Source organism: Lissotriton vulgaris, chromosome 2_1, assembly GCF_964263255.1.
Source record: "Lissotriton vulgaris chromosome 2_1, aLisVul1.2, whole genome shotgun sequence".
Classification (NCBI taxonomy): Eukaryota; Metazoa; Chordata; class Amphibia; order Caudata; family Salamandridae; genus Lissotriton; species Lissotriton vulgaris.
The window spans coordinates 544,081,041-544,108,042 of record NC_141687.1 but is presented as its reverse complement, the minus strand read 5'-3'; the positions used below and the strand labels follow the sequence as shown (position 1 = coordinate 544,108,042).

The following is a 27,002-nucleotide window of genomic DNA, read 5'->3' as shown; positions in this document are numbered from 1 at the left end:
AATTGATAATTAATGTTTGTAATTGGTAATTAATCTTGTTAATTGGTAATTAATGTTTTTAATTGGTAATTAATGTTTGTAATTGGTAATTATTTTTTTTAATTGGTAATTCATTTTTTCATTTGTAATTATTTTTTATTTGGAAATTATTTTTTATTAATTGGTAATTAATGTTTTATAAAAAGTATATTTTGGTATAAAAAATACTTTTATTGTTTAATTTTTTTTAATTGCTAATCAATGTTTATTCATTAAAATGTTTTTTTTTTAGAAAAATCTTTTATTTTTTAATATTTATTATTTAGTAACTAATATTTATTAAATAATATTTATTGGTATTTATTGTTAATTTATTGTTACTTATTCAATTGTAATTATGTTTTTTATAATTATTAATGGATATTTGTAAATGATGTTGAGTTGTTTAAAATTTAAATTGTTATTTATTTTAAATATAAAAATTATTTATAAGTATGTTATATTTAATTTCTATGCTATCCAACGCGTTCCCTACTGTTGCACTCACTGGTGTGGGAATAGTAATTTTTACCCCTACGCTATCCAACGTTTTCCCTAGTGTTACACTCACTGGAGGGGGAATAGTAATTTTTACCCACCCCCTATCCAATGCTTTCCCTACTGTTGCTCACACTGGAGTGGGAATAGTAATTTTACCCCCACACTTTCACTACTGTTGCACTCACTGGAGTGGGAATAGTAATTTTTACCCACCCGCTATCCAACGCTTTTCTTACTGTTGCTCTCACTGGAGTGGGAATAGTAATTTTACCCCTAAGCTATCCAACGCTTTCCCTACTGTTGCACTCACTGGAGTGGGAATGGTAATTTTTACCCACCTGCTATCCAACGCTTTCCCTACTGTTGCACTCACTGGAGTGGGAATAGTAATTTTTACAGCTACGCTATCCAATGCTTTCCCTACTGTTTCACTCTCTGGAGTTGGAATAGTAATTTTTACCTACCCGCTATCCAACGCTTTCCCTACTGTTGCACTAACTGGAGTGGGAATAGTAATTTTTACCCCTACGCTATCCAATGCTTTCCCTACTGTTGGACTCCCTGGAGTGGGAATATTATTTTTACCCACCCGCTATCCAACGCTTTTTCTACTGTTGCACTCTCTGGAGTGGAAATAGTAATTTTTACCCCTACTCTATCCAACGCTTTCACTACTGTTGCACTGTCTGGAGTGGGAATAGTAATTTATACCCCTACGCTATCCGTTTTCCCTACTGTTTTACTCTCTGGAGTTGGAATAGTAATTTTTAACCACCTGCTATCCAACGCTTTCCCTACTGTTGCACTCACTGGAGTGGGAATAGTAATTTTTACCCCTACGCTATCCAACGCTTTCCCTACTGTTGCACTCACTGGGGTGGGAATGCTAATTTTTTCCCACCCGCTATCCAACGCTTTCCATACTGTTGCACTCTCTGGAGTGGGAATAGTATTTTTTACACCTACCCGCTATCCAAAGCTTTCCCTACTGTTGCACTCACTGGAGTGGGAATAGTAATTTTTACCCCTACGTTATCCAACGCTTTCCCTACTGTTTCACTCTCTGGAGTTGGAATAGTAATTTTTGCCCACCCGCTATCCAACGCTTTCCCTACTGCTGCACTCACTGGAGTGGAAATAGTAATTTTTACCCCTACGCTATCCAACGCTTTCCCTACTGTTCCACTCCCTGGAGTGGGAATATTAATTTTTACCCACCCGCTATCCAACGCTTTTACTACTGTTGCACTCTCTGGAGTGGAAATAGTAATTTTTACCCCTACGCTATCCAACGCTTTCTCTACTGTTGCACTGTCTGGAGTGGGAATAGTAATTTATACCCCTACGCTATCCAACGTTTTCCCTACTGTTTCACTCTCTGGAGTTGGAATAGTAATTTTTACCCACCTGCTATCCAACGCTTTCCCTACTGTTGCACTTTCTGGAGTGGGAATAGTATTTTCTACCCTTAAGCTATCCAACGCTTTCCCTACTGTTGCACTCTCTGGAGTGGTAATAGTATTTTTTACCCTTACGCTATCCAACGATTTCCCTACTGTTGCACTCTCTGGAGTCGGAATAGTAATTTTTACCCCTACGCTATCCAACGTTTTTTCTACTGTTGCACGCTCTGGAGTGGGAATAGTAATTTTTACCCCTACGCTATTTAACGCTTTCCCTACTGTTGAATTTTCTGGAATGGGAATAGTAATTTTATGTTCTACTCTATCCAATGTTTTCATTACTGTAGTTTTTTTGGACTTTAAATAGTAGTTTTATTTATTTATGTATTTAATATTTTTTGTATTTTTTTAGATAATGTTGTATTAAATTAACTTTAAAAATATTGAAAGTATATTTAATTATTTTAATTTATTAAATATAAATATTTATTTGTATTTATGTTTTATTTTGTGTGTAGACGTATTTGTAATTTATAGTATTTTTTAATCATTTATAAGTAATTAAAATAATTATTACAAATTATTATTAAGTAAGTATATATTATATATTGTATGTATATTTTTAATTAAAGTTTTATTATTAAATATGTATTATGTATTAATTTTAAACAAGATTAAATATGTTTAAATATGTTTATTTTATTTAAAAGTATTATTTACTTTATTTTACTTTTTTTTACAGAAAAAAACCTGATATTTTTATATACGATATTTGTAACATCAAAATTTTTTTCTCGATATTTTTGTATTTACAATGTTGTTGATAGGGTGTCGATATACTTGCCTTCGATATTCCAGCGTCTATATTTCTGTAGGTCGATATTCTGTCCGTCGATATTCTTTCAGTGATCCGAGCTGAGCTTGCCCTCCTTACACTTAAAAGACTTCTTACAATCAGGACAACAAAGTGGATACCCATTTAGCTAGACCACTGAGACAAAAACAAGAATTAAAATATGTAGGGGATATTTAACATCAGGCCATACTGTGGAAGTAGACCCTGATATATAGGCGTTCTTGCCTTCTATCAGGTGCTCCACACCCACCAATTGCCATACTTGCAATCTATTGACTTACCACATCTAACCTCGGACCAAAGACACAACCTTGAGGCTCCTATATCCCAGGAGGAAGTCAAGGCAGATATTAAAACTATAAAACTACATAAAGCTCCATGGCAGACAGTTTCACTTTACATTCCTATAAAGCCTCCTCTAATTCAATGACCCCACACATAACACAGTTCTTGACATCCCAACACTGGCTGAGGCCAAGATCTCACAAATTGTAAAGAAAGGGGAAGAATATGGGCCAGTTTGCCTTTGGGTGAAACATTATTCATAAAACTCCTGGTAACAAGTGATATTTCTATTGTTGATTTACCCTGATCAATCCAGCTTCATCAAAGGGAGGCAAATGCATGACAACAGAAGAAGTGTGGTCCACCTTCTTGAAAAAGTGAACAGCAAGATTATACCAGCAACATTTATACTGAGAAGGTTTTTGACCAGGTGGACTAGGGCTCTTTAGAGCAGAACCTGCTGAGGTTCGGCTTTGGCCCAACCTTCATTAAGATGTTAAAGGTGGGATACCACTCTGCCACCTCAAGGGTCCAAGTTAATTGGACTTTCTCTGAACCCTTTCCACTAAGGACAAGAACACTATCTCCCCATTACTGTCTGCCCTAAGCATCGAAATCTTTGTGACCAAATTAAGAGCAGATGGAGGAATAAAAGGCATTCCATTGCTGACGAAGGCCATAAAATTACACTATTTGCAGATGATATATTACTATCTGGAATATCCCAGGTCAACTCCTTGCAACAACTACTCATACAACTTCAAGATTATGAATCAGTGTCGACATTCACAATTAACAGCAATAAATCTGAAATTCGAAATCTTACCCTAGCACACAAAGAAGTAACTCTACAGTCAGCCAGAAACCTCTTCGACGGGGCAGGAAATATTTTAAATATCTAGGTAATAAAGTTATACCCCAAGCCATATGATCTGTACTTCACTAACTATCCAAGACTTTCAAGCTGGGTAGAATTCATGCAAATAAAATAACTATCCTTCAGGCCCTCCCAAACACAGATAAATAATTTTCTAGATCAAACCACTGACATGTGTTTTATTTGGCTGAGACAGTGAGCCAGACTCAGTTACAAGATACTAAGGTCTCTCCCTGACGTCCTGCTCTATTATGTAGTGGCCCAACTCATGATTGTAGCAGACAGGGCTCTTGGTGCATCTCGGAAGCACTGGGTTAATATGGATCGAGCTGGTAGGGTGTGGATCCTGAATGTTGACCAAAACATATCATTGGAAACTTATATTGTAGACAAAGTTCAGTATTTATAGATTTTCGATACCAAACTTCACATATATGTACCATGACAACATATATTCTTACAATACATAGATGTGGAGTTAAGAATAGTAAATCAATACTTCCCTATATCCACTTATCTTTCAATATTTTGTTCCACAATATTTTGTCCAAGATATTAGTGTGCCACGAAATTCTTTTACTTGATAATCCAGAGTACAATCAGCTGGCAGGACAATATGGAACCTGGTTTAGAAGCCCAGGTAGGATGGCTCTGCTAATGTAATCTTATCACCCTCACAAAAACACATTAGAGGTATGGGATACCCTTACCAAACGTTCTAGAGACTTTTTCTTCCCATAATGCCCCTACACACCACAATCCAGCCATCTCACCTGCTCTACACCTGGGGCCTTTCGGTTGTTGTAAAGCTGGGGACTGTCCAACGATCTCTTATATGTTTAAGAACCATGAGATGCTATCCTATGAGGCCAGTAAACAAAAATGTTATCTTCAAGTGGGTGAGCATTACCACTATGTACAACTAGGCACTGGGGAATTCTTCCACCCATCCACTCTGCAGCCACAAGAGACTTAACCCCACACGAACATTTTGTGAAGAAAGTTGGAGAAACTAGAGGTTGAATCGCTACTTTATACAGCATCTTGCTACTTACAGCCACCACCTACCCTCACCCACTGAGGGCACTCTGGTCTAAGCTTGCAGAGACTGCCTATAACTGACTTTAAATGGGATAACCCCATGCCGGATATGTAATAACTCCTGTAGCTCAGGAGGTAGAAAAACATATTTGAATTGGTAATGTTACTCCATCACGCTCAAGAAATTAGACTCAAATTACCATTATCCTGGAGGGGTTGCGTCGTCCTAGGGGACTTCAAGTACATGTGATAGGACTGCCACTAATCTTTTTTTGGGGCCAAAATTCTGGCGGCTATGAAAACGATCCTGAGATATTCAGTGCCCGTGACTTCGCCTTGATAATACTGGGCCTTAGACACCCAGCCCTCAACATCAAACTAATAACGACCGGGTGATAATGTGGGAATCTCTAGGAGTTTCCAAGACAACCCTGGCAGGCTATGGAAGAAGAAAGAATCCCCACCTATATATCAGCCAAGTAACTTGGCTATAGAATAACCATCTGCGGACTGCTAACCTCATAGAAATCGTTTAAATTAGATTGGGAGACACTTTTATCCCTTCTTTCCCAGGGTTTGCCCCAGGCGGTCTGCACCATACATCTGTGCCATTATTATTGAACCCTGTGACCTTCGAAGGATGTGAAAGATGCCTCTATGGAAATCAGTTGCACTGGGATAGGATGCTCCCAGAATAGGAGGCATGGTGTCCTTTCTGTCCTGGGGTTGAGTGGAATTCTTTTCTCAAGTGCCTCTCTGACTTTTGCATTGTCAATACTATTTCATATGAGCGAAGTACGTTTGTTGAAACCGAATGAAAAGATATGTTTGTAAAAAAGAGCCATTCCAGAAGAACAGGCACTCAAGCACATAGAGACCCGGGAAAGAATAGACAGGACGTGCTGTTTTGTACACCATCCAGCCAATATCATCGAAGTCCAGCATGAACAACATGAATCTCGTCAGAATAAGACCAACTTGTCATGCAAGCAAAAAAGTATTGTGTGCCGGGATAATTCGAAAGAACAAGCAGCACCGAGTTTGAGAATGAAGCATACCATAGAGGCAGTTGTATCAAGGAGTAAAATTAGTTCTGATAATGTATGTTGTCGCGCCACGATAATAATTTAAATAAAAACAGTAATGCAAGCAGCACGAATGCTCACATTTGCTGTTCTACCAAAAAGCTGTATATTAAAGCAACAAAAATAACATGAAAAATCGATTAGGTAAATGCTACTCACTTATGTTAGTTAAATGGAAACTCAATATCATCAATATTATTTTTTAGACATTTGTTTAACTGATACATATCTATGTTTTTATTTCATCAGATGGTCTCTAAAACATGAAAATACTAAGCTATTATTTAAATGGCAATAAATGAAAAACATGAGTATTAAAATAATCATTTCCAGTTTAGACAATAGATGTCATTTAGGTCCTGGAGGGTAACCTGCCGGCCGGCCATGTCAACAGAGCTTTGGCTTCCACTCCCATGGTGGACGACTACCTGCCACACCCAGAGCTGCCCGCCAGGCAGACGACCAACGTTGTGCCTTCAGTTCAGCCGCCAAAGCGGTGGCTCCACTGAAAGCACCATTCATTGCATGGTCGTCGATTCACTAAAATGCCAGGGTGAACAGAAGTGACATCACATACATATAGACCCTAATGAAATCACTGGAAGTGACATGATGTGGCTCCTGGCCCTGCTTGACCCTATCACACAACAGTTGCGGATTTGCATTCAGCGGTATCCCAAGTAACGCTAAATTGCGTTATGTGCTGCTTTGCATTGTTGTGTATCAAGGTGGCGTTCTCATACAATCATCCAAGGCTTTTGACACAAATCATTATTTCTAAACATTGGTAGGCGGGAGTTTGTGCCAAAATCTCTTTGAGGCAATCATAAAAATTAGAATTTATTTTATTTCTCCTCATTTTTTCCAACTTTGCATGTGTGCAGCATTGTACAGCACCCATACAGAACGGGAAACGCTTTAAAACATAGTTTGTGAACTAGAAGGGACCTCTTCCAGTACCAAACCTAGACTTCAGAGAACGTACACACTCTTGCACTGGCGTCCAAGGGTGCCTGCAATGGCGCATGGTTGCCAAAAGGGGAGATAAAAAATGCATCATATCTTGTCACATGTGGCTCATTTTTTCTCTTTGATGCAAGGCAATGCAGCGTCTTTGGTACATCATTGCTTTGCGTCAGAGAACGGAAAATCAGAGCCACATTGTCACACAATTTCACTCACTACCTGTCACTTAACTCTCACTCACTTTCTCTCACACACGTGCTTACACAAACCCAGACAAAAGAGATTTAACCCAGATCTCTTGACTGGGGTGAATGTTTGATTTATTCTGCATTGCCTCCATCATTTATTGCCGCAGCACTTTTCACCCTAATTGGGATGGGTATGCCCAGAAATAGGTCCCTTGCTCACTGTGCCACTGGATTCAAGCTAGCCTGGCTGATGAGGGGTGATACCCCAAAACCAGTCCCAGGATGCTTGTTTACTGTCCGGGGAGGACCTGACTTGGCACTTTGGGCTGGACTGTTCCTATGAGGAGCAGGGTCAAGAATGATTTGCATATGGCTGGGTCCAAACTGGGGTGGGGTAGTGAGAAAATGAATGATGGATTTAAACCAGATCTCTTGACAAGGGGTGAATGTTTCATGTATTCAGCATTCCGTCTATCATTTGTTGGCACTGCACCCTAAGCACAGCAACGAATGCAAAACAAAGAGCAAAACACAAATTAAAAATTGAAAATTTAGTGTCTAGCATGGTGCATGCATCTAGTGAAACAGACAGAAATGGCTCTGGTAGACAGGTCAGATGTTTTTACTGTCAGGGCAAAAGAAAGGGCTAGTTTGTAAAGGCCTAGCATGGTAGCGTGTTTCTTCCACATGGCTCACACTCCGACTGTCAGGACTGGAGTTAAGAGAGTTGAAGTGGCAGTGTTCGTTTGTCAGTAACTTGCTTCTCCTTGTGTTCCTGCAGAACTTGTCCTCCAACATCATCCTTGATCATGGGACCATCTCGGATTCTCTGATGGTGACATATGACTCCTTGTGCCCCAGGTCCACTCAAACTAAAGATGGAAAGAGGGGAGAGTGCAGCAACGTGAGGATCAATGAAGAGGTACATATATTGTTTTTCTATTAAAGGCTCCTACTCGTTTGGCTGTCTATATTATGTTCGTAATTCCCTCAAACCATTTCAGTCTGCCCCCCTAGAGGCCAGGGGCCCAATTTACAAAACAAAAGTTGTACATCTGCACCTGTAGGTTTAAAAGCTTGCAAGGCTACATATTTACGATTTCCAGGAATTCACACAGCTTTCTAAACGCACTCCTGGAAAGCTGCGACACTCAAAACTTTTCAAGTGTAGTTATGAAATGAATGCGTTACTGCTCGTGATAATGTTGAGACATTTCATTATGTGGAATTGCATATGTAATGACCTATTGAAACGCAAGCACCACTGTGCAGTGGCACACCTTTGCGGTGACACTCAACAGTGGAGGGTTGTCGAGCCGTGTGCCACACCCAGTGGCAGGCACTGTAATAAATCAACAATGCCTTTATGCTCAGATTCCAAAGCTTTCAATCATGGCTGGATAAGGGGTTTTATAACAGGCCGGGACTGAGAGAGCTGGAATATAGCCTGAAGGCAGTGCGAGCTTCTCACAGTGCCTGTCAGTGGGCAAGAAAGGTAAAAATAAAATAAAAAACGAACTTACCTTTTTCGTCTTGATTGCAGTCAGGGCGAATCATCCTGGAGACTAAGCCAGCTCCCGTCTGCAAATACCCGTGCTGCTTTCATGCGGCAGATGAGCAGCATGAGAGCAGCGCCAAGATTGGCTAGAGTGGGCTGCCTCCATGCTCCAGCAGGCACCGGGGCCTTGTGTCTACACTCCACCCAGCTGGAGAGGTTTACACTGCGCATGTCAGGCTGGCAGTCGCAAGGCAGCCGGCTAAAGTGACATGTACAGTGTAAACTGGTGGAGGGAACAGCATTCCCCTGCTGCCAGTCAGCAGCAATGGCCCTGCCCCCAAACACTGTTGGGCCTGTGAGCAGTGAAAAATAAAATGGTAATTCATTTTATTACCATTTTATTTTTCACTTTTGTTTCACTGGCATTGGAGGGGGTTGGAGAGGGGGAGGCACTACTCCACTCTAATTGGGGTTGGGGGGGGGGAGGGGGGTGGGAGGAGCTGCCGCTGTGAAAAGGAACTTTAAGAAGCACTACTGAGAGAGGAGCTTTGATACTCCCACAAGTCAATCCAAAATCAAGATATGATGGAGCACAAATGTTGCATGCCTCTGTGTAGTGAAGAACTCCAAACCAAGATGTAGATGAGGTATATATTTATTTGTAGAAAGTTAGGTAAATAACAGGTGGGAGCCAGGGAAGCAATGTCTTCATCTCAACAGCTCAGAATACAATGAATGTCCCACATAGAATTCCCACTTCATACTATTCTACATTCTGACTCTCGTGAAACTTAAAGAAACATGCAACATAACACATCCCCCCCATACAATGAAAGAAAACAAAAACAGAAGAAAAGAAACACAGCAAGAAAGAAAAAGAAATAAGGCAACAGAAACAAGTCTAATAAATTACATAGCAAAGTCTTTAAGCCAACCAGGCAAAGCTCTAGTTCTTTTATCAGGTAAAACATCAACGACCTTACTCTGAGTATCACGTGCATCCAAACGAGTAGTTGTCTGAACATCAGCACTGCAACCCTCGCCCACTCCCCCCTCATTACACAAAGGCGAACGGGATTGCTTGGGTTCAGAAGAAGCAGATGCAAAATCCTTAGCAAGTTGAGACTAAACATGACTGTTCTCAAAATGATCTTCTACCCAATCAAAACTATTGACATTAAGATTGGGAAACACCTCTACACAATCTTGATTAGGGTTCATGGCAATGTTTTTAAGATTCCACACCCTTCCATCGTCTAATCTTACTGAATTCCTTAAAACTTCAGCAACTTTACATGGTGGTTCAAAGCGACTCACACCCTTAGGTACTTTAAAGGGTTTCTTAACTCTAACCCAATCTCCAACCTTGACAGAAGCATCTTTAGTGTTATGATGACAATCATAAAACTCCTTGCTTTTGTCATGAGTAGACAGCATTTTATCTTTAACATCAACCGGGGACCAACATGCTATTTTCCCATCAAAAAGCCATTCAGGGTTAAACTTACACCTCGCTGCTCTGCCTCTCATCATGGTGAACGGGGACATGCCAGTGCTGTTTTGCACAGTAACTCTATATGACCAAATCGCCTTCTGTACTTGCACCTTCCAATCAAGTTTACTATGCACAGAGGCCTGAATGACGCCTTTGATCACTCTGTTGAACCTTTCAACAGTGCCGTTCCCACTAGGGTTGTACAATGCAGTGGTCTTATGTTTAATACCACATCTGTCAAAATACTCCTTAGCCAGCTTGGACGTAAATTGGACGCCATTTTCAGACAGCACGCAAACAGGCAAACCTTCCACGATGAACATTTTGTCTAAGAATTTAAGCACCGTCTGAGTGTCAATTTTCTCAACAAATTTGACAACGGGCCACTTGGAGAAAAGGTCAATAGCAACCAACCCATATTCTTTTGAGTCCCCAATAGGTCCAATAATATCAATAGCAATGGTGTCCCAAGGAAAATCGGGTATTAAACCATCACTCATTTTAGGCTTAAAGGTCCTAAGTGTCTTGTCAGCGGACATGCAAACCACACATTTCCTTACAAACTCCTCTATTTCGCTGTCAACACCTGGCCACCAAAACATCCCTTTAACAATAGATTTGGTTCTCATGATTCCAAAATGCCCCTCATGACAAAGTTGTAAAATTTTCCTTCTGAATGACGCAGGTGGAACGTTTCTATCACCCCTAAAGAGTATACCATTTTCAGAGGACAACTCCATGCGGATTTGCCAAAAGGCATCCAATCCAGGAATACCACTCTTCTTGGGCCAACCCTTGCAAATGTACTCTAATACATTTTTCAAAACAACATCCTTTTCCTGTTCGGCTAACCACTCAGTCTTATTTATGGCAGGCTCACCACAATCATGCACTAATGCCACACAGTATTCACTCCAAGTATCATCCTCGCATTCTTCAAGAGGAGGTGGAAGTCTTGATAAGCAATCAGCAATACGATTATCTCTCCCAGGTAGGTAGACCATTTTATAAATGTACTCCTTCATCCGCATAGATATTCTCGCTAATCTTGCTGACGCACCAGACATACCCTCACACGACAAGATACGGATCAATGGTTTATGATCAGTACGAATGATCACAGGCTTGCCCCAAACAAATGCTCGAAAATGTTCTAAAGCCCACGCACACGCAAGGGCTTCTCTCTCGATGATAGGGTACCTACTCTCAGCAGGGGAAAGAGCCCTAGATGCAAACAAAATTATCTTTTCTTTACCATCTCCATCATACTGTGACAACACGGCACTCAGGCCTTTGTCACTTGCGTCAGTGGTTAACAGGCAATCAATATTGGGGTCGAAACTGGCAAGTGCATTCACATTTTGCAACTCGTTCTTGACCAATTTAAACTCCTCCTCACACAATTCACTCCATACGAACTTAGTGTTCTTCTTCAAAAGTGCACGTATATTGAAAACTTTTGCAGCAAAATTTTTTATAAACTTGGCACAATACTCGGCCATGCCAAGAAACGCTCTCACCTCATCTTTTGAAACAGGTGCAGGAAATTTTACTATATTCTCTACTAATGCGGGTTTGGGTTCAACACCTTCTTCGCTTATAATGTGTCCCAAATATGAAACACTTCTTTGGCTGAATTTGCACTTGGATAACTCCACAGTCAGGCCTGCTGACTGTAGGGTTTCCAAAACTTGTTTTAATTTAGAGTCATGGCCCTCTTTGTCTTTCGCCGCAACCAGGATATCATCCTGAAAAAATTAGATATTTTCCATGTCTCCAAAGAGTTTATGCATCAGCCGCTGAAAAACAGCAGCGGCTGAGGCCAACCCAAAAGGCATACGCCTGAATTGGTAACAACCAAATGGCGTTATAAACGCCGTAAGGTTCTTGGAGTTGAGATCTAACATAACCTGGTGGTAAGCGGCGGAGAGATCAACCGTGGAGAACCATGTTGCACCCTTAAGGGAAGATACCATTTCGTTGATTTTGGGAAGGGGAAATTTCTCAACCACAAAATTATTGTTCAAGTGGCGCAAATCAATGCACAAACGGATTTTTCCATTGGGTTTCCGGGCAACCACAATCGGAGAAATCCATTCAGACGTCTCAATTTCCTCTATAATGCCTTTGGCAAGCAATCCCTGAATCTCCTTCTTAACTTCCTCCCTTATCAGTATAGGTATGGGTCTTACCTTGTGAACCTTAGGTTGTGCATCAGCTTTTAAAATAATCCTATGTTCGAACCCCTTTAGAACACCCAGCTCTTTGCTAAACACCTTAGGGAAGCTCTCAGACAGTGTTTCTCCCATTTTGCTGCAATCATCCAAAATCAGTACTTTATCTTTAGAATTTGGATCTAAAATGATGTGCAATTTTTTCTGGTCGAACCACCCTAACACTGATGGTCCTACCTTTGCCACATACAACTTCCCTCTAGTGGACCTGCCTTTAAACAAAAAGGTAAGCCAACTAGAACCAATCATGCCAATTCTATTACCTGTATAACTGATTGGGCAAACATCAGGTGGATTCAATTGCTCACCAATCTTGTTTACAAATTTCTTCCTCCAAACCTCCTCATTTACAATCGTGTATGGGGAACCGGAGTCCGCATACACACTTACAATCACCCCACCAAGAGATATTTCACAAATTGGTTTACCTTTTAAGGAATCCTCAGAAATGTTAATTACATAGTTTCCACGAACATTCTTTACGCAACATTCGTCCTCAGTTTCTATTTCATCCATACTCTCTACATCTTCCTCATACATATACTTCACATTACTGCGTCTGCGACACATTTTACTAAAGTGACCTAAAAGTCCACATATACCACATTTTTTCTTTAACGCTGGACAGAGTCTACTAAAGGCTAGATGTTCTTTGCTATCACATCTGTAGCATCTTCTCTCCTCTATGTTCTTATTCTGAACCCTTGTAGGTTGGTTAGTCCATTTTCTTTCCTGTTGCTGTTGGCGAAAATTTCTATTAGGAGCTTGAATTTTACAAATAGTTCCAGAAGTCTTGGACAAATCTTTTTCAGTTTCCTTCACAACCGTAGCGCACCTCCCAGACATTTCAGATTTCCTCATGATGGCTACCACATCATCAAGAGGTGCATCTCCATTAACCCAAAGACGATCTTGTAGGGCAGAGTTGTTGTTGTGCATCACTAGTTGATCACGTATTAGGTCATCATGTAAATTGTCAAATTTACAGTCAATGGCAAGTTTTTTAAGGTCATCCATCCACTCATCCACAGTTTCCTCTTTAGTTTGCTTCCTTTGAAAGAATTTATGTCTTATGACCCCAATACACACTTTGGGTGCAAAATACTTATCCATATTTTTGATCGCATTCTCAAACTCATCTAGATTGGAATCATCAGATTTACTCATCCTAGAAAAGGTCTTTAACCCTATGGGTCCTAAAGAATGTAGTAAAATTCTCTTTTTTTGTTCAGGTTTCATTTTCTTTGTTTCATCAACAGCTTCTAAATAATTAACAAAATATTCTTTCCATTCTACCCATTTAATACTGGGTTGAGCACCTTTAACCCAAAATGGTTCAGGAGAACTAATTGAAAAATGTTGTTGTGCCATGTCTCTGTCCTTATCAACAGTGCTCACAATGCAGTCACCTTCTTCCATGCACTGTGAAGTACATATGTATATACAAATCAATAAAAACAACCTTCTCCCGACCTCCTCACCTGTTGTAATATTAAGAACCAAAAAAAATAACTGCTTTATATTTACTTCACCTTAATTCCTTGACCGGAATATATATTTTGTAAAATGTAGTTGTTCCTCTCTTATGCGCTGTGAAGTTTCATACACTCCTGAAGTCTTAGTCACAATGTCGACATCCTTCGTAATAAAAAAAAATGTAAACAAGGATTTTTAAAATGGCCGCCACGTTAGGGTCACGCGGCGAGACCTGCGTCCGACGTCAGTTCCTGAGGACGCGCTATCAATCACACTCGCGTAAGCAAGGTGACGCGCGTAGTCCTTCTCGAGCTTGCCGGCGCATGCAGATCGAATGGCGAACACGGGTCAAAAGATGCAGGTACCCAGTGACTTCAACGTTTAACGCTTTCAGTGGCGCTAGGCACAGGTGTAACAGAAAACAAAGCGCAGTCAGGGCAACAGCGGTGGCAACAGCGATATATATGTACAAAATAAAACTCACTGCGTCAGTTCTTTACCGGTCCGTTTCTTGTTTAAAAAAAAATGTTCTTCGTATTTTCTTCAGTAATTAGTATCCGTCCGTTGAAATACGTGTAGAACTCCAGTTTCCCTCGTCGCCAATTTGTAGTGAAGAACTCCAAACCAAGATGTAGATGAGGTATATATTTATTTGTAGAAAGTTAGGTAAATAACAGGTGGGAGCCAGGGAAGCAATGTCTTCATCTCAACAGCTCAGCATACAATGAATGTCCAACATAGAATTCCCACTTCATACTATTCTACATTTTGACTCTCGTGAAACCTAAAGAAACATGCAACATAACACTCTGTCGAAAAAGAGTGCTTATTGTACTGTTACTCGCTTATATGCAGCAAAGAAGCTAGAGCACTAAGTACTACGGTAGGAATCCTACTGATTTAAAATGGGTTTCTCCACAACTAAGGTAGACACTGCAGTGAAATGTAAGGCCGCTGCGAGGGCATGTCAAGGGATACCTTCACTAACCAGTACTGGGCCAACTTGGCACCGGGATTCTTGCTGTTCTGGTGTGGGGGCCCGCCCGAAGACTCGGCCCGTTGGACCTGGCTCAAGCATGATTTTCCTTTTGCCTGGCAATCTTACCAAGTCCATGTGGCTACACTGCAACATGCAGTCAATATATCATACACATTTTGTCCAAAATATTCCATTTGTTCACAGTAGTAATAGTACAGGCAGAGCCCTAGCACAGTGACGGACAAATATATAAGTCTCGTGACAAGCACGTCCTTCTCGTGAGCTTCACTGAACTCGGTCCTGTGAGAGTCTCTCATTGTTCCCAGATACTCTTTGGGATGAGTAGGGGTGGGCCGCAGCCATGCTCTATGACATTCAATTACCCACCAGTAGACCGGTAGTCCATACATGCCCTGGAGCATGTGTCCTGGGCAACACTGCATCCACTGTGCCTGGCTTCTGCCTATAAGTCGCGGACATGCACTTCTCTGCCTCAATCCACACCAGCACCCAGTCCAATGGAGGCTTGCCCTTGGCTAATCAACCAGTGCTGCACCAGCTGACCTGTGTGACCCTGGAACCACGGCTGCCACCCTGGATGGGAGCCAGGAGGAGTGCTAACAACACCAGCAACCACAGCAGTGTCAGCCAGTCTACCCCGAGCATGCCTCGCTTGACTGACTCGCCTCGGAACTGTCTCAGAGTCGGACTGATAGGCTGTTGAAGTGTCCAGCTGGTGGTAGTTGCTGCGACACTCCATCTCTGTGCCAAGTGTGCATAGCCCAGGCAGCAGCAGAAGGAGTCACTCACTGCCACAGCATGGGACTAAGCCTACAATACGTGCTCAGTACTGTAAATTATGGTACCTGTGGACTGGGAGCAGAAACCACTTCTTATTCCCAGACCTCGGTCTTCAGTAGTACTACTGGGTGTACACTGTGACATTGGACCACCGCAGCAGCTGGGGCTGGGGGAAGGAAGCCCCTGAGAGCAAGGTCCTCTTCCAGCCACACCTGTGAGCTGACCGTGGGGGTCAGGCTCTGGTGCTGAACAGCATGACTTTGGACTCCACCTCACCCCTCTCATCGTCTGCCTGTGTGAATGCACCAGTGAGGCACCCATCCCAAAAGAATGAGATTGCAGCAGCTCAGTTAGGAGAAGTAGTTTTAGGTTTTATTTTCATATGCAGATTGATGATGCAGCTGCTGTTTGTGGCTACAGTTTCAAAAGTGTGAGCGTTGCTTGGATACCTGAAGAGTGAGATAGCGGCTACATGGTCAGTGCCTGGCCTGTAAATTAGCTAAAGTGCCTGAGATGTGAAATTAAATAAAAAGTATCAAGTGAGGAGAGATTCGCCATCGGGGGTCTGAACCTTTACATTATTCGCAGCATAATTCTGCTTTTAGGTTTTGTGTTCTCTTAAGGATAGCTCTTATGGCTAAAACAAACCACTGTCTAATCTCTGTAATGTGAGCGATAGCTCGACTATCTGAATCCAGAGTATGTAAGTTTTGTGAAAATGAAGATATATTTATGCTATCTGGAAGTTATAAACCTGTTCATTCTGTGCAGTCCGAGAAAGTAGCTCTACTTTCAGGTGAGTCCTGATACTGCAAGTTCTTTGTCATATGAAAGAGAGCTCTGGGGTGTCAGGTGTAAGGTATGAGCCTATGGCCTTTAAGTTTATTCTCACCATAATACAGCAATTGTTTGTTTTTCAATAGGGGAATGTAGGTAGGTAATGGAGGGTGCCAGTGACCCGCCCAAGTTCATACTCGCTTCTACCACCGCTAATTTCTGTATTTGCTCAGAGAAATATTTACTGTATATTCTCTGGGAAGAAAACAAATATGGCTCATTTGCAACATTAAGTGTAGGCTGCTTAGAGCTGTTGAGTAATTATCACACCTATGTGTATTAGTTTGCTCTCAATAGAGTTATAAGGTATGTGAATGTAACATAATATGCATATTTACTGCGCTACAGTCAACACTTATAGAAGACTCTGGTGTGTTGGCGTTGGTAAATTGTTTTTCTTTCCAATTCTGTGTTAAAACCAATGTACTACAAAACATCCCAGTGATTCAAAAAGTTAAACCTTGTTATCCCTAAAACATTTATCTTCTTACAGATGACAACGGAATGCAAATTTGATGGGGTATTATTTGTGTCCTTTCATTTTGTATTTCCATTTGCACACAGTAGCCATTTTCCTTTTGCTATAACACACTTTCATGTACTATTTCTTTTAGATCAGCTTTGTGGTGAAGGTAACAGCAAAGAAGTGCCTCCCTGATCAATCCTTTGTTATTCGGCCTCTCAGCTTCACAGACACACTCACCGTTAATGTCAAAACCCTCTGCGACTGTGAGTGCGATGACACACCGCAACCTACAGACTGCAACTCGCATGGCAAAACAATCTGTGGCATCTGCAGGTAACAATTCTTGACACAATTATGTTGTGAAGTGAACTCTATTGAGATGCTCACTTGGACCCTGAAGCATGAGCTCCTGCAGCCCTGCATGGCATAATGGACACCATTTCTTGTGTTGACGGGTGGACAGGTAGGACAAAAGGGCTCTGCAGCATCAGCATGATTGGAGGCACACTCCTCCAATGGAAAAATCTCAAATCTGGGCATGGGTGGCTATAAAAATGAATAATATTGGGGTGTGGTCACAGAACGCGCCTAACAGCACACGTCTTTAGCTGCTCTTGCAAAACCTGTGTATCATCGCTATTTTCCATAGCTTTCCCTAACGTGAAGTCGGAATGGAGCAAATTAAGGAATCAATTCTTGGAATTTCATTTTTGCTGAGAACTTAGTGTGGCCTTTTTGGTGGATGTAAACTAGAAGCTAAAGCTGTGGCACTGAAGTTGTGGTGCCCTCAGAGGGCGAGTGGCTGCTCTCGAAGATCAGGCTATGAGGAGGCCCTGATTTTGTGGTGAGCATATACACTCACCACAGTAAAGAAAAAACACTTCTTGAAGTGCATCTACCCATGTATTTTTTTACCCTTTTCCTAAATGGGTTTTATTAAAAATACCCCTCAGTTTGCGATGTTGAATGTTATATCACGTTTAGCACAATTTTTAAGGATGTATCAAGGTAGGAAGCCAACATTCCATTCGCAATATTAAGTGCTAAGTCTAGAAATATATTTTTTTATTTCTGTCTCTTAATAACCTGATATAATAGGAATTCTAATTCAGTCTTATGCATATGTTTCCAAAATAGTTCTCTCACCTTTCTAAATATACAGGATGATATGGACTTTAGCCACAGAATTTCTGTATTGTGTGTTCCTTGGACATGTTTCCGCCCATCATACCACCAGAGTTAGATTTGCAAAGGATGGAGCAAATGTACGGACCACCACTGTTTCTCATTTGTTATATCAAACACATCTTAAAAAAAAAAAATTATGATTCAACACAAATCCAATAAGGTCAAGAATTATATCATTTGTTGCATTAGATTGGCAGATCTTCTTTTCAAATAAAATAGTTTGATCTTCTTTTCTGGCCATCAGTATGATGGATTGAAGTATATACTAACAGCACATCTAGTTTGGTGACCCATAAGTTCCCCTCTGTATCATTCAATTTTAAAAGAAAATTGTGTGTATCTTTAAAATTAGATGCAAGATCCCTAAAATGCGACTTAAGAAAGTTAGCAATATATGAAGAAAGATATACCGATGAAAGTGTCAATGCCAGGCTGAAAGGGTCTCTCAGTTGATGGACGAGCAGATTTGTGTAATTTTGGTAGTACATATGGTAGATATTATAGGTTTCAAAACTAGAAGATATCTGAGTCGATGTAAGTGAGGTGAAAAGGGGAGGACAGAGCTGCAGGTTAGAAAAGCTCCCATCATTCAGAACTTTGGCACCAGGATTGGATTCGCTAGAATGCAGTGAGAAAATTATAACTAATTACTTTTTGTGTAAATCATGAACTTTATCACTGATGAACATGGGTGAATTTATCACAATAGTTTTCCTTTCTGAAGGAAGCACAATAATCCAATGTCAGATCCTTCTCTGTGACTGCTTGGATTTCTTATACCGGGTCAGTTGAACCACTACAAAGTTAGCAAATGCATCGGTGAGAGGGGATAACAGCCCAAAATTCCAAAGTGTTATTTACATTATTGAATACCAAACCCTACACTACGAGAAGCCAAACAATAATTTGCTAAATATCCAGGTCTAGAAATGCAGTGATTGTATTGAATTCTACATTCTCTGCTATGTCTATAAGTAGGATAATAGAGGGGCATGGTTGAGCAGCTGACATGGCGGATGTGCTTTAGAGCAGCTCCATCCATGGATCATAAATCCTGCCGATCCTGTAGAGACCGTCATCATTCTTGGTACCCTGGAGCCATCCCTTTGGACTGGTGGCTCCCAATGCCCCGGGTGGGTGTATGAAGACATACAAGTCCAGGCAGGCCCATGATCAGCCGGCTTGCTCAAGATGGCAGAACCGCTCTAATAGCCATGAGAGGAATAAGGTGCTGAATCGCATGTAACATGTTCTCCCACCTGGCGAGGCACCCCTCTGGCGTGCACAGCAGAAACAGATTCTGCAACTTCTAAGAGCTGAGACCACGTGTGCCTGGAGCTCTATCCTGGTTCCCTGGCTTCTCTTGCCATGAGGAACGCGGGCTGGGGACTGGTGGGATGCTCCACAAGGGGACTACATGATACTGGTGGCCCCTTCCTCCTGAGAGGTTGGTGATTTAGCCCTGTTCTCTTCTTTTAGTTTTGCAGGGAACTGCGGAGCGTGCGGCTCCCAGCTATTTCATTCTGGCCTGTGAGCCCTCACTGGCTTGACCTTACCTTACTTTGGAGGACACAGCCTCTCTGATCCCTGGTTGGAACAGGGCTACATCGTGGGCCAGCCTGATACTTGGAGTTTTACACTTGCAGTGTCTGATCACATCTGCCTTGCACCAGAGGCATTGGAACATCAAGGATAATGGCGGGGGAAGGGGCCTTTCTTCTCCATCTCTCTCTTCCTATATATTGAAACCATTGAGTGGCTACCACAACACTGTGTGGAGTCTGGCTCTTCCACCTCCCCCTCTGCATACAAGAGCAGTGTCTCTCCTTCTGTGATCTCCGAGTGATGGTCGGCATGCCAAGAGGCAGCAAGAAATCTGTGGTGTCCTCCACATGTTGAAAAATGGAAAAATATACAATGCTTCCACTGTAGTTATACTACAAGCTAACTGTGTCTCAAGGGCTTCCATGAAGACCATGAAAGTTGAGGTCTGATCGGACATGTCTTCGGCAGGACCACTGTAATGTTATTGAAAGGGTCATTGAAATGGAGGGCAGGATATGTGAGCGAGCAAATGTGGTTGGAGACCTCAGACACACAGTGACACGTCTGCCTGCAAAATCCAGGGACCTAAATCTACAGACAGAGTATGCAGAGGGATCTTCTCACTGGAACAACTTGGGATTCTTGGGATCAGGCAGTCACTCCTCCACAACAACCAACAACCAATGTCCATGACATTCGCTGGTGTAACCAATCCTGCTGCTGCTGAAAACTTACTGGAAAGCATCCTTGTCCACAGGCAAATGCAGTACAGCTGACCGCAGTAAATAAAAATCAGGTACCAGTGATGAACTCTCCTGAAAGACTGTGCACCCATAAAGACAAGAGTGTTCCACCCTCACCTCACCCGATACCTAAACTGTACACCGCCCCGGCTTCATCCTGGTGGTGTTTCTGTGACCATTATTACTGGGTACTCCATGTCTCTGTGGTGCATTTCTCTCTGCTGCACCATTATGTGCTTGCTTGATGGGCGGGGGACTGCCCGGGGATACCTCTTTGAGTCGCTAACTCAACCACAAGCAATGCTACATGCTGACTTACTACTCATCGTCCAGCACTCACTATTCTTTGGGCCTTTCCATGTAGACACCACAACCCTCTTATTCCAATGGTTAACTTTTTGTTTGGGGAATTTAATCTTTCTTTCTCTCTTTTCTTTGAATATTTTGTTGGGATGCTCCGGGAGGGTAGGAAGGACTCTCAGTCCACCTGGAATAGGGGCATTGGCCCTGGTTACATGCAACAGATACTTTACTATTTGAAGTATGGGGAGGACGAATGGGAATGCCTAGTATGTTATAAGGTTTGCTCTCTTATATCACGCTCTCCTTATGCCCTTGTCTGAAGGCCATCCACCATCCACCTTCTCTGTTCACCCATCACTCATGATTCTTCGTGTTAACACCATCCTGCTCTGCTGCCTCACTTGAAATGTTAACGGTTTCCTTAACAAGGTAAAGTAAGGTGCCGGTCCCCCGCCTGGCCAGTCAACTGAGTATAGACATGCTCCTACCCCAAGAAACTCAACTATTGGGTAATCATTGTCGCTGCCTGCTGTGGTACAACTACGCTGCCAGGTACTGTGCAGAATTTCATAGAGGCCCAAGGTGAGTGGCAGTTCTGATTCATGCTTGCCTTCTCTTTGAGGTGGTCTGGGTGCATTTGGGTGGCATAGGCAGTTTCTGTGGGTGGCAGTATCTCTGCTCAATTTATGCCCCACCTCCCCCTTACACAGTCATTTTTTTCAAACCTAAGCTAGGCCTTGCTTTCGGCCTCACCTGGACTTACTGTCACAGTGGGGGACTTTAAAAGACTGTTAACTGCTGCCCTTGACAGAAATGTCTCTCTCCCCCAGGCTCTGCCCCCATTCAGCCTCTTCTGGACGTTCGTTGAGGTGTTGGATCTCACAGTTGTCTGACGTAACTATCATTGGGAAACTGGGAGATATACCTTTCTTTCCAAGGTTCAAGGCACTCTCCCTCGACTTGATTATTATCTGATCCCAGCATCTTTCATGTCTTCAATTTCCAGGATGTTCCTTCATGCCAGAATCCTGTTGGATCATTACCATTTGAATAAAATAAAATCAGATAGCACATGCAAAGCGCACAGCTACTCTGAGAGTGTCCCGGCGCTGTTGGTTCGCTACCACTGAAAACTACATAAGAGAGTTAGAAGACACCATTAAATAACCAGGTCTTTATGCTATGCTTAAAAGAGCGCGCATCCTTGGTAGCACGAAGGTACAAGGGAAGAGAATTCCAACCTGCGGCGTTAGAACTGCACGTTAGTTGTGGCCGTCAGCGCACACTGCCTCCTTGGCGTCTTAGCACCTCGCGGTTGACCCAGTGGTACATTCCAAAGGCTTTTCGATAGGGATCAACACAATTCTTTCCACAAAATGCCTGGCAACACTGTGGGGCTCATTTGTAGCAATGGATCTGGCCACTGTGATCTCAAAATGAGTTCACAAAAAACAAGAATGATTGGAGTGATCGGCATTCTTGAACAGGTGGTATGGCTGTGGAACGTGCATACCTTAGAGAGGCCGCCATAGAGGCACATCATGTGCTCACACTTGCCTCCTCAGCTCTTAAGCAAGATTCGATGAGGCTTGGGCACTCTGGCAAACATCTCAAAGTGAGCTCTATGAACAAGGCCACAAAATGAGTAAAGTGCTTCATGTGCTTAGCCAAGGTATGGCCACACTTAGCCACATGACAAGTATTGAAGACGAATCAGGTGTCGTGCATACAACCTCCGAAGGGATGGGGTAGGTAGTCACTGCCTACTACGCCTCACTCTATGCATCTGCTCAGACCTGTTAAGCTGAGGTACTTCATTCTTATGCCCCTCCTTTCCATTCAGCCACCGCTACCAACCACTGCTCAATACCATACTCTTGATTGGAGGAGATTGCTGAAGCCATAGCTCAGCTCCACAGGGAAGCTGAGATTTGGTTTCACAGGAAAGATCCCCAGTACTAACGGACTCCTCGCAGAGTACTTCTGTTGTCAATCTGATATTCTAATACAAACACTATTGGACTTAAGACTTGGGGCAGTGGCTATCTTCAGAGTTTCTGCAGGAGTCATACATAGTTACTATCCATATAGGAGACTGTCCCGCCCAACTCTGCTCTTCTTGCAAACCTAGCACGCTGATCAAGTGCAAAGCCAAAATCCTAGAGAAAATCCTTGCGCTGCGATGTGTTATGGTCATTACTGATTTGGTGATCAAAGTGGCTTTATGTCCTGTAGATCAATGTGACACAACATCTGTTGCTTGCATAATGCTCTTGCAGCAACTGCCTCGACCCCTTAGCTGTTCTGTTTATAGACTTTGAAAAGGCTTTTGATTGTGTCGTGTGGACTTATGTGTTTCACCTGCTGGGGCTTATGGTCTTTGATCTGCAGTACTTGGCAAACGTAAAATTGCTCCATGGCCTGTGGAGAGCTTTAGTGTAAATCGGGGGAACCCTATTGGATTATTTCTGCTTGAATAAAAGAGAGATGCAAGCGTGATGCCCTTTGTCACCCCTGTTGCTTGCCTTTGCAATAGATCCTCCGAGCTGACTCCTGCATCCGGGACCTCTGGTGGTCTAAGACGTACGCAGATCTATTATCCCTCTACACTGATGATCTTTTAATATACATCAATAATCACTACATCTCTGGGCCGTTCTTCATGGAGGTTCTCAACACATGTGTGCTCCACTTGGGTTCTGGGTAAATTGGTCAAAGACATGATTATCCCCGTGGGCCTACTGGGTCACACAGTGGAGTGGGCACGGCAGACAGGCAGAAATTGATACCGCTATTTAAGAGTCAACATCTGGACTATAGCAGACTCAGGCGATTACTTGGTCACTTTGTTGGCCGTGACACAGAGCGATGTGCAATGCTGGTCATCCTTGCCACTATCCCAGCTAGGGAGCAACATGCTCTTGAAAATGATTACTCCTCCACAGCTAAGAGATACTGTATACCCTGCAAACTGATCTTACTGTCTTTCCAAGGCGACCCTGGTATCATTTAACTCTGTTCTCACCTCATTTATATGAGGGGGTGGAACCTAGCCTGTTGCTTTTGCTAAATGCTGCAAATTGACATGATGGGGACTAGCAATGGTTGACCTAACCTTTTATTATAGGCGCTCCCACCTATTCATTAATCACTGGATCTATGGTATGGAACATGATCCGCCTTACAAACTTGAACGCTCGATTGTCTATGTCTATGGGGCAATCTGCCATCGCATGTTTCCCACCGGTACTGAAAAGATATAAACCAGCACTTAATGATGGGAGGGCAGAATAACAGGTGTAGCTCCTTTACGGCGTGGCACCCTGCTGCCGAAGGTTGTGGCACTGTTGGGTTTTTGGGATTCAGACCTACTGGTGTCACATCCTTGGGGCATGTTATACGTGGCACTGGGGTTCAAGACATTTGAAGAACTAATAGAGAATTTTGGATTAGAATGCTTCCAGTTCCTTAGATACGTGCAGCTATGACACTCTCCAGTCATACTTGATTGTCCACCTTGACGTGCCTGAATACAATCCCCTTGAATCTATGTTGATTGGAGGCCCTCTCCTGGATTGGGGGCTGGTATCCTTTATATATAAGTCCCCAATAGTTAATATCTCGGAATCCCTTTTCTTTGAGGGAGAAATGGGAAAATTGCATTGGGCAGCTCGACGACGCTGTGGGCGATAACTGCGAGGCGCCATATAATTCAACCCAAATACCTCCACTGTACCAATTTAACTCCACAGCAGCTTTGGTGTATGAATAGGAGGTAGACCCTGCTACCTCCGAAGCAGCGTCGAAGTGGGTGACTTCCTGCATACTGTGTGGAGCTGCGCAGTTCGCTGCCATTATTGGAATGCTACAGACTCCACACAGCAATGCTTAGCCGCCCGATCTGTCTCACCCCCAAAATGGCCCTTCTTGGTGCGGTGGATGACGAAGGGTTCACACGTGCTGAGAGAACGCTTGTAAGACTGGGATTGGTGATAGCGAAGAGAGAAATGGCCTGTCAATGGAGACAGACGGAGGCTCCAGCTGTGGGGACCTGGTGAGCAGAAATGGACCTGTGTTGTGTTTGGGGGAAGGCTGTATATGTTGCATGGGTTTCCCCAGGAAACATGAGAGAGTATGGGGGAGTTAGCAACACATTTGAAATGAACTATAGAACTATTGAGCATGTGTTTTTGAAGGGTATAAAAATTAATACTTGATAAGGTGTTCTTTAGTGGCAGATAGTCTATTACCTCCACTGTGTGGATGTGTACTGGATAACAGATGGCGTGAGTAGGCTATACATGTTTTTGTTGCTTTTTATTACAAAAATCAATAAAAAAGATGGTACCAAAAATAAGTATGATGATATCTGGACAAAAATGGAAGCCAACAGTACTGACCCTGATATTCTGATGTCCAGCTCCGAAGAAGTTGACACTGGAGGTCAAGAGTTATTGGATTCTTTCTCCTGTTGAAGACTTCACCTAGCACAAGCTGAGTTTCTTTCTTAGTTAAAAGCCAGTGATAAATAAAAAGAATGGTATAGTAGTCAATTGGACCTGCATCTATTGAATGACTGAAAAGAGAAATGTCTTTGAAGGATGAAACATGAAAGATAACTGTGCAAAGTCTGAGACTAATCACCCTGCATATCAATATATACGACTAAACAAATCTTAACTATTTACACCATAGAACATATTCAGATTGTGGGAATGCGCAGATACAAAATGTGGTCTTTTTAAAGTTTTTGTATAGCCACAAAGAGAAAGCCATTCATAATGTTTACAGGCCGAATCACTTGTAGGGTTTGTTTTCTTAATTTACTGCCGCCCAGTTAACTCTTAATGTTCACTGACTCTTGAAAACTGCCCTTTCTCCCTTTTTGGCCAGGTGTGACGAAGGCTATGTGGGCAAGAACTGTGAGTGCAACACAACTGGAAAGTCCACCACAGATCTGGAAGTCAGCTGCAGGAAGGATAATGGTTCGGCGACTTGCTCTGGTTTAGGAGAATGTGTTTGTGGTCAGTGCATCTGCCATGCCAGTGATGACCCCAAGAAGCAGATCTATGGTGCCTTCTGTGAATGCAACAACTGGAACTGTGAGGTCTTCAATGGCCTGCTGTGCGGTGGAGAAGGTAGGCAACATTGTCCAGCCTACATCTAGAAGAGGTTAAGCCATCCCTCTGAATCCTCAGACATGATGAAGTTAGAAAGTCAGACTCTCGTTCTGTGACCTGTAGTTTCCCATCAAAAAAAGCTTTCTTTGGAGACAATGGGGTGACATTGTCAGTTTGCAGAAACAAAGTAAATAATTCGGCCTGGGCAAAAGTTTAATTTTGCTGGTGACATTTGTGGAATTCCCACATTTATTTGAACATGATATTCATGAACTTTCTCAACATTTTTTTTACATTTCGCATTGCACAATTTTGCATAATTTTCACTTGGGAGAATCGTTCACATAGAAAACGTCTCACCAGGAGATATTCTCTGTGTGAACCAGACTCTTGCTGGTATGACTTTTTGGCAGTGCATGCTCATATCAAAAATGTCACACAAGAAACTGGCAAACCACACTTTGCTATAAAAGTGTCATTATGCTCTTTTTTTGTGGAAAAAATTACACGATTATGTACACTCCCACAAATTAAGATTTTGTTATTCTTTGCAAGGCGTTACATTTGCAAGACGTATTGTGTGTTTTCAGTATGAACTACACCTACTCATATTTTTGGTGGTGTTTTCGTCTAAAGTAGGTGTCAAACGTGGAATATTGCATGTTTTTGAGTATTTTTAACTGCATGTGGGCAAATTGAGGCTTCGTGGTATTTTATTGAACCACAGATAGCCTAACTATTGTTGGAGAGCTGTATTAAACAAGCATTGGCATAGCCAATGCTTGTTTAATACAGCCCGGGACCTTATAAGTGTTTAGTGAGAGCTATTGGCTTTGCCAATATTTTTAAGCGATGATGTAGAGCAGTGTGGCTGCTGTACAGTATGTTATAAATGTATAATAAGTATTATAAACATGTTTGTTACCTTAGATATTATTAAGATATTATGTATAACTGAGCGACTGTATATATAAAAAAAAAATTAACATAAAAAATGCCATAACGCATTCCTGGGGGTTTGGCGGTGAATAAAAAAAAATCCTCGGGTAAGTCACTAATACTGAGCTCATGGCCTCGACTTTGTGGTCTGTCAGCAG

The 27,002-nt window shown here is 42.2% G+C and overlaps 1 protein-coding gene across 1 annotated transcript in view; it reads left to right on the top strand.

Moving 5' to 3' along the window:
* ITGB2 (integrin subunit beta 2) overlaps window positions 1–27,002 on the top strand; it is a 466,167-nt gene that overhangs the window by 374,210 nt on the left and 64,955 nt on the right. Inside the window, exons 12-14 of the mRNA XM_086955517.1 lie at window positions 8,002–8,142; window positions 17,155–17,339; window positions 25,679–25,923. Coding sequence (XP_086811643.1) covers window positions 8,002–8,142; window positions 17,155–17,339; window positions 25,679–25,923 — 571 coding nt within the window. The remainder of the gene's footprint in view (window positions 1–8,001; window positions 8,143–17,154; window positions 17,340–25,678; window positions 25,924–27,002) is intronic.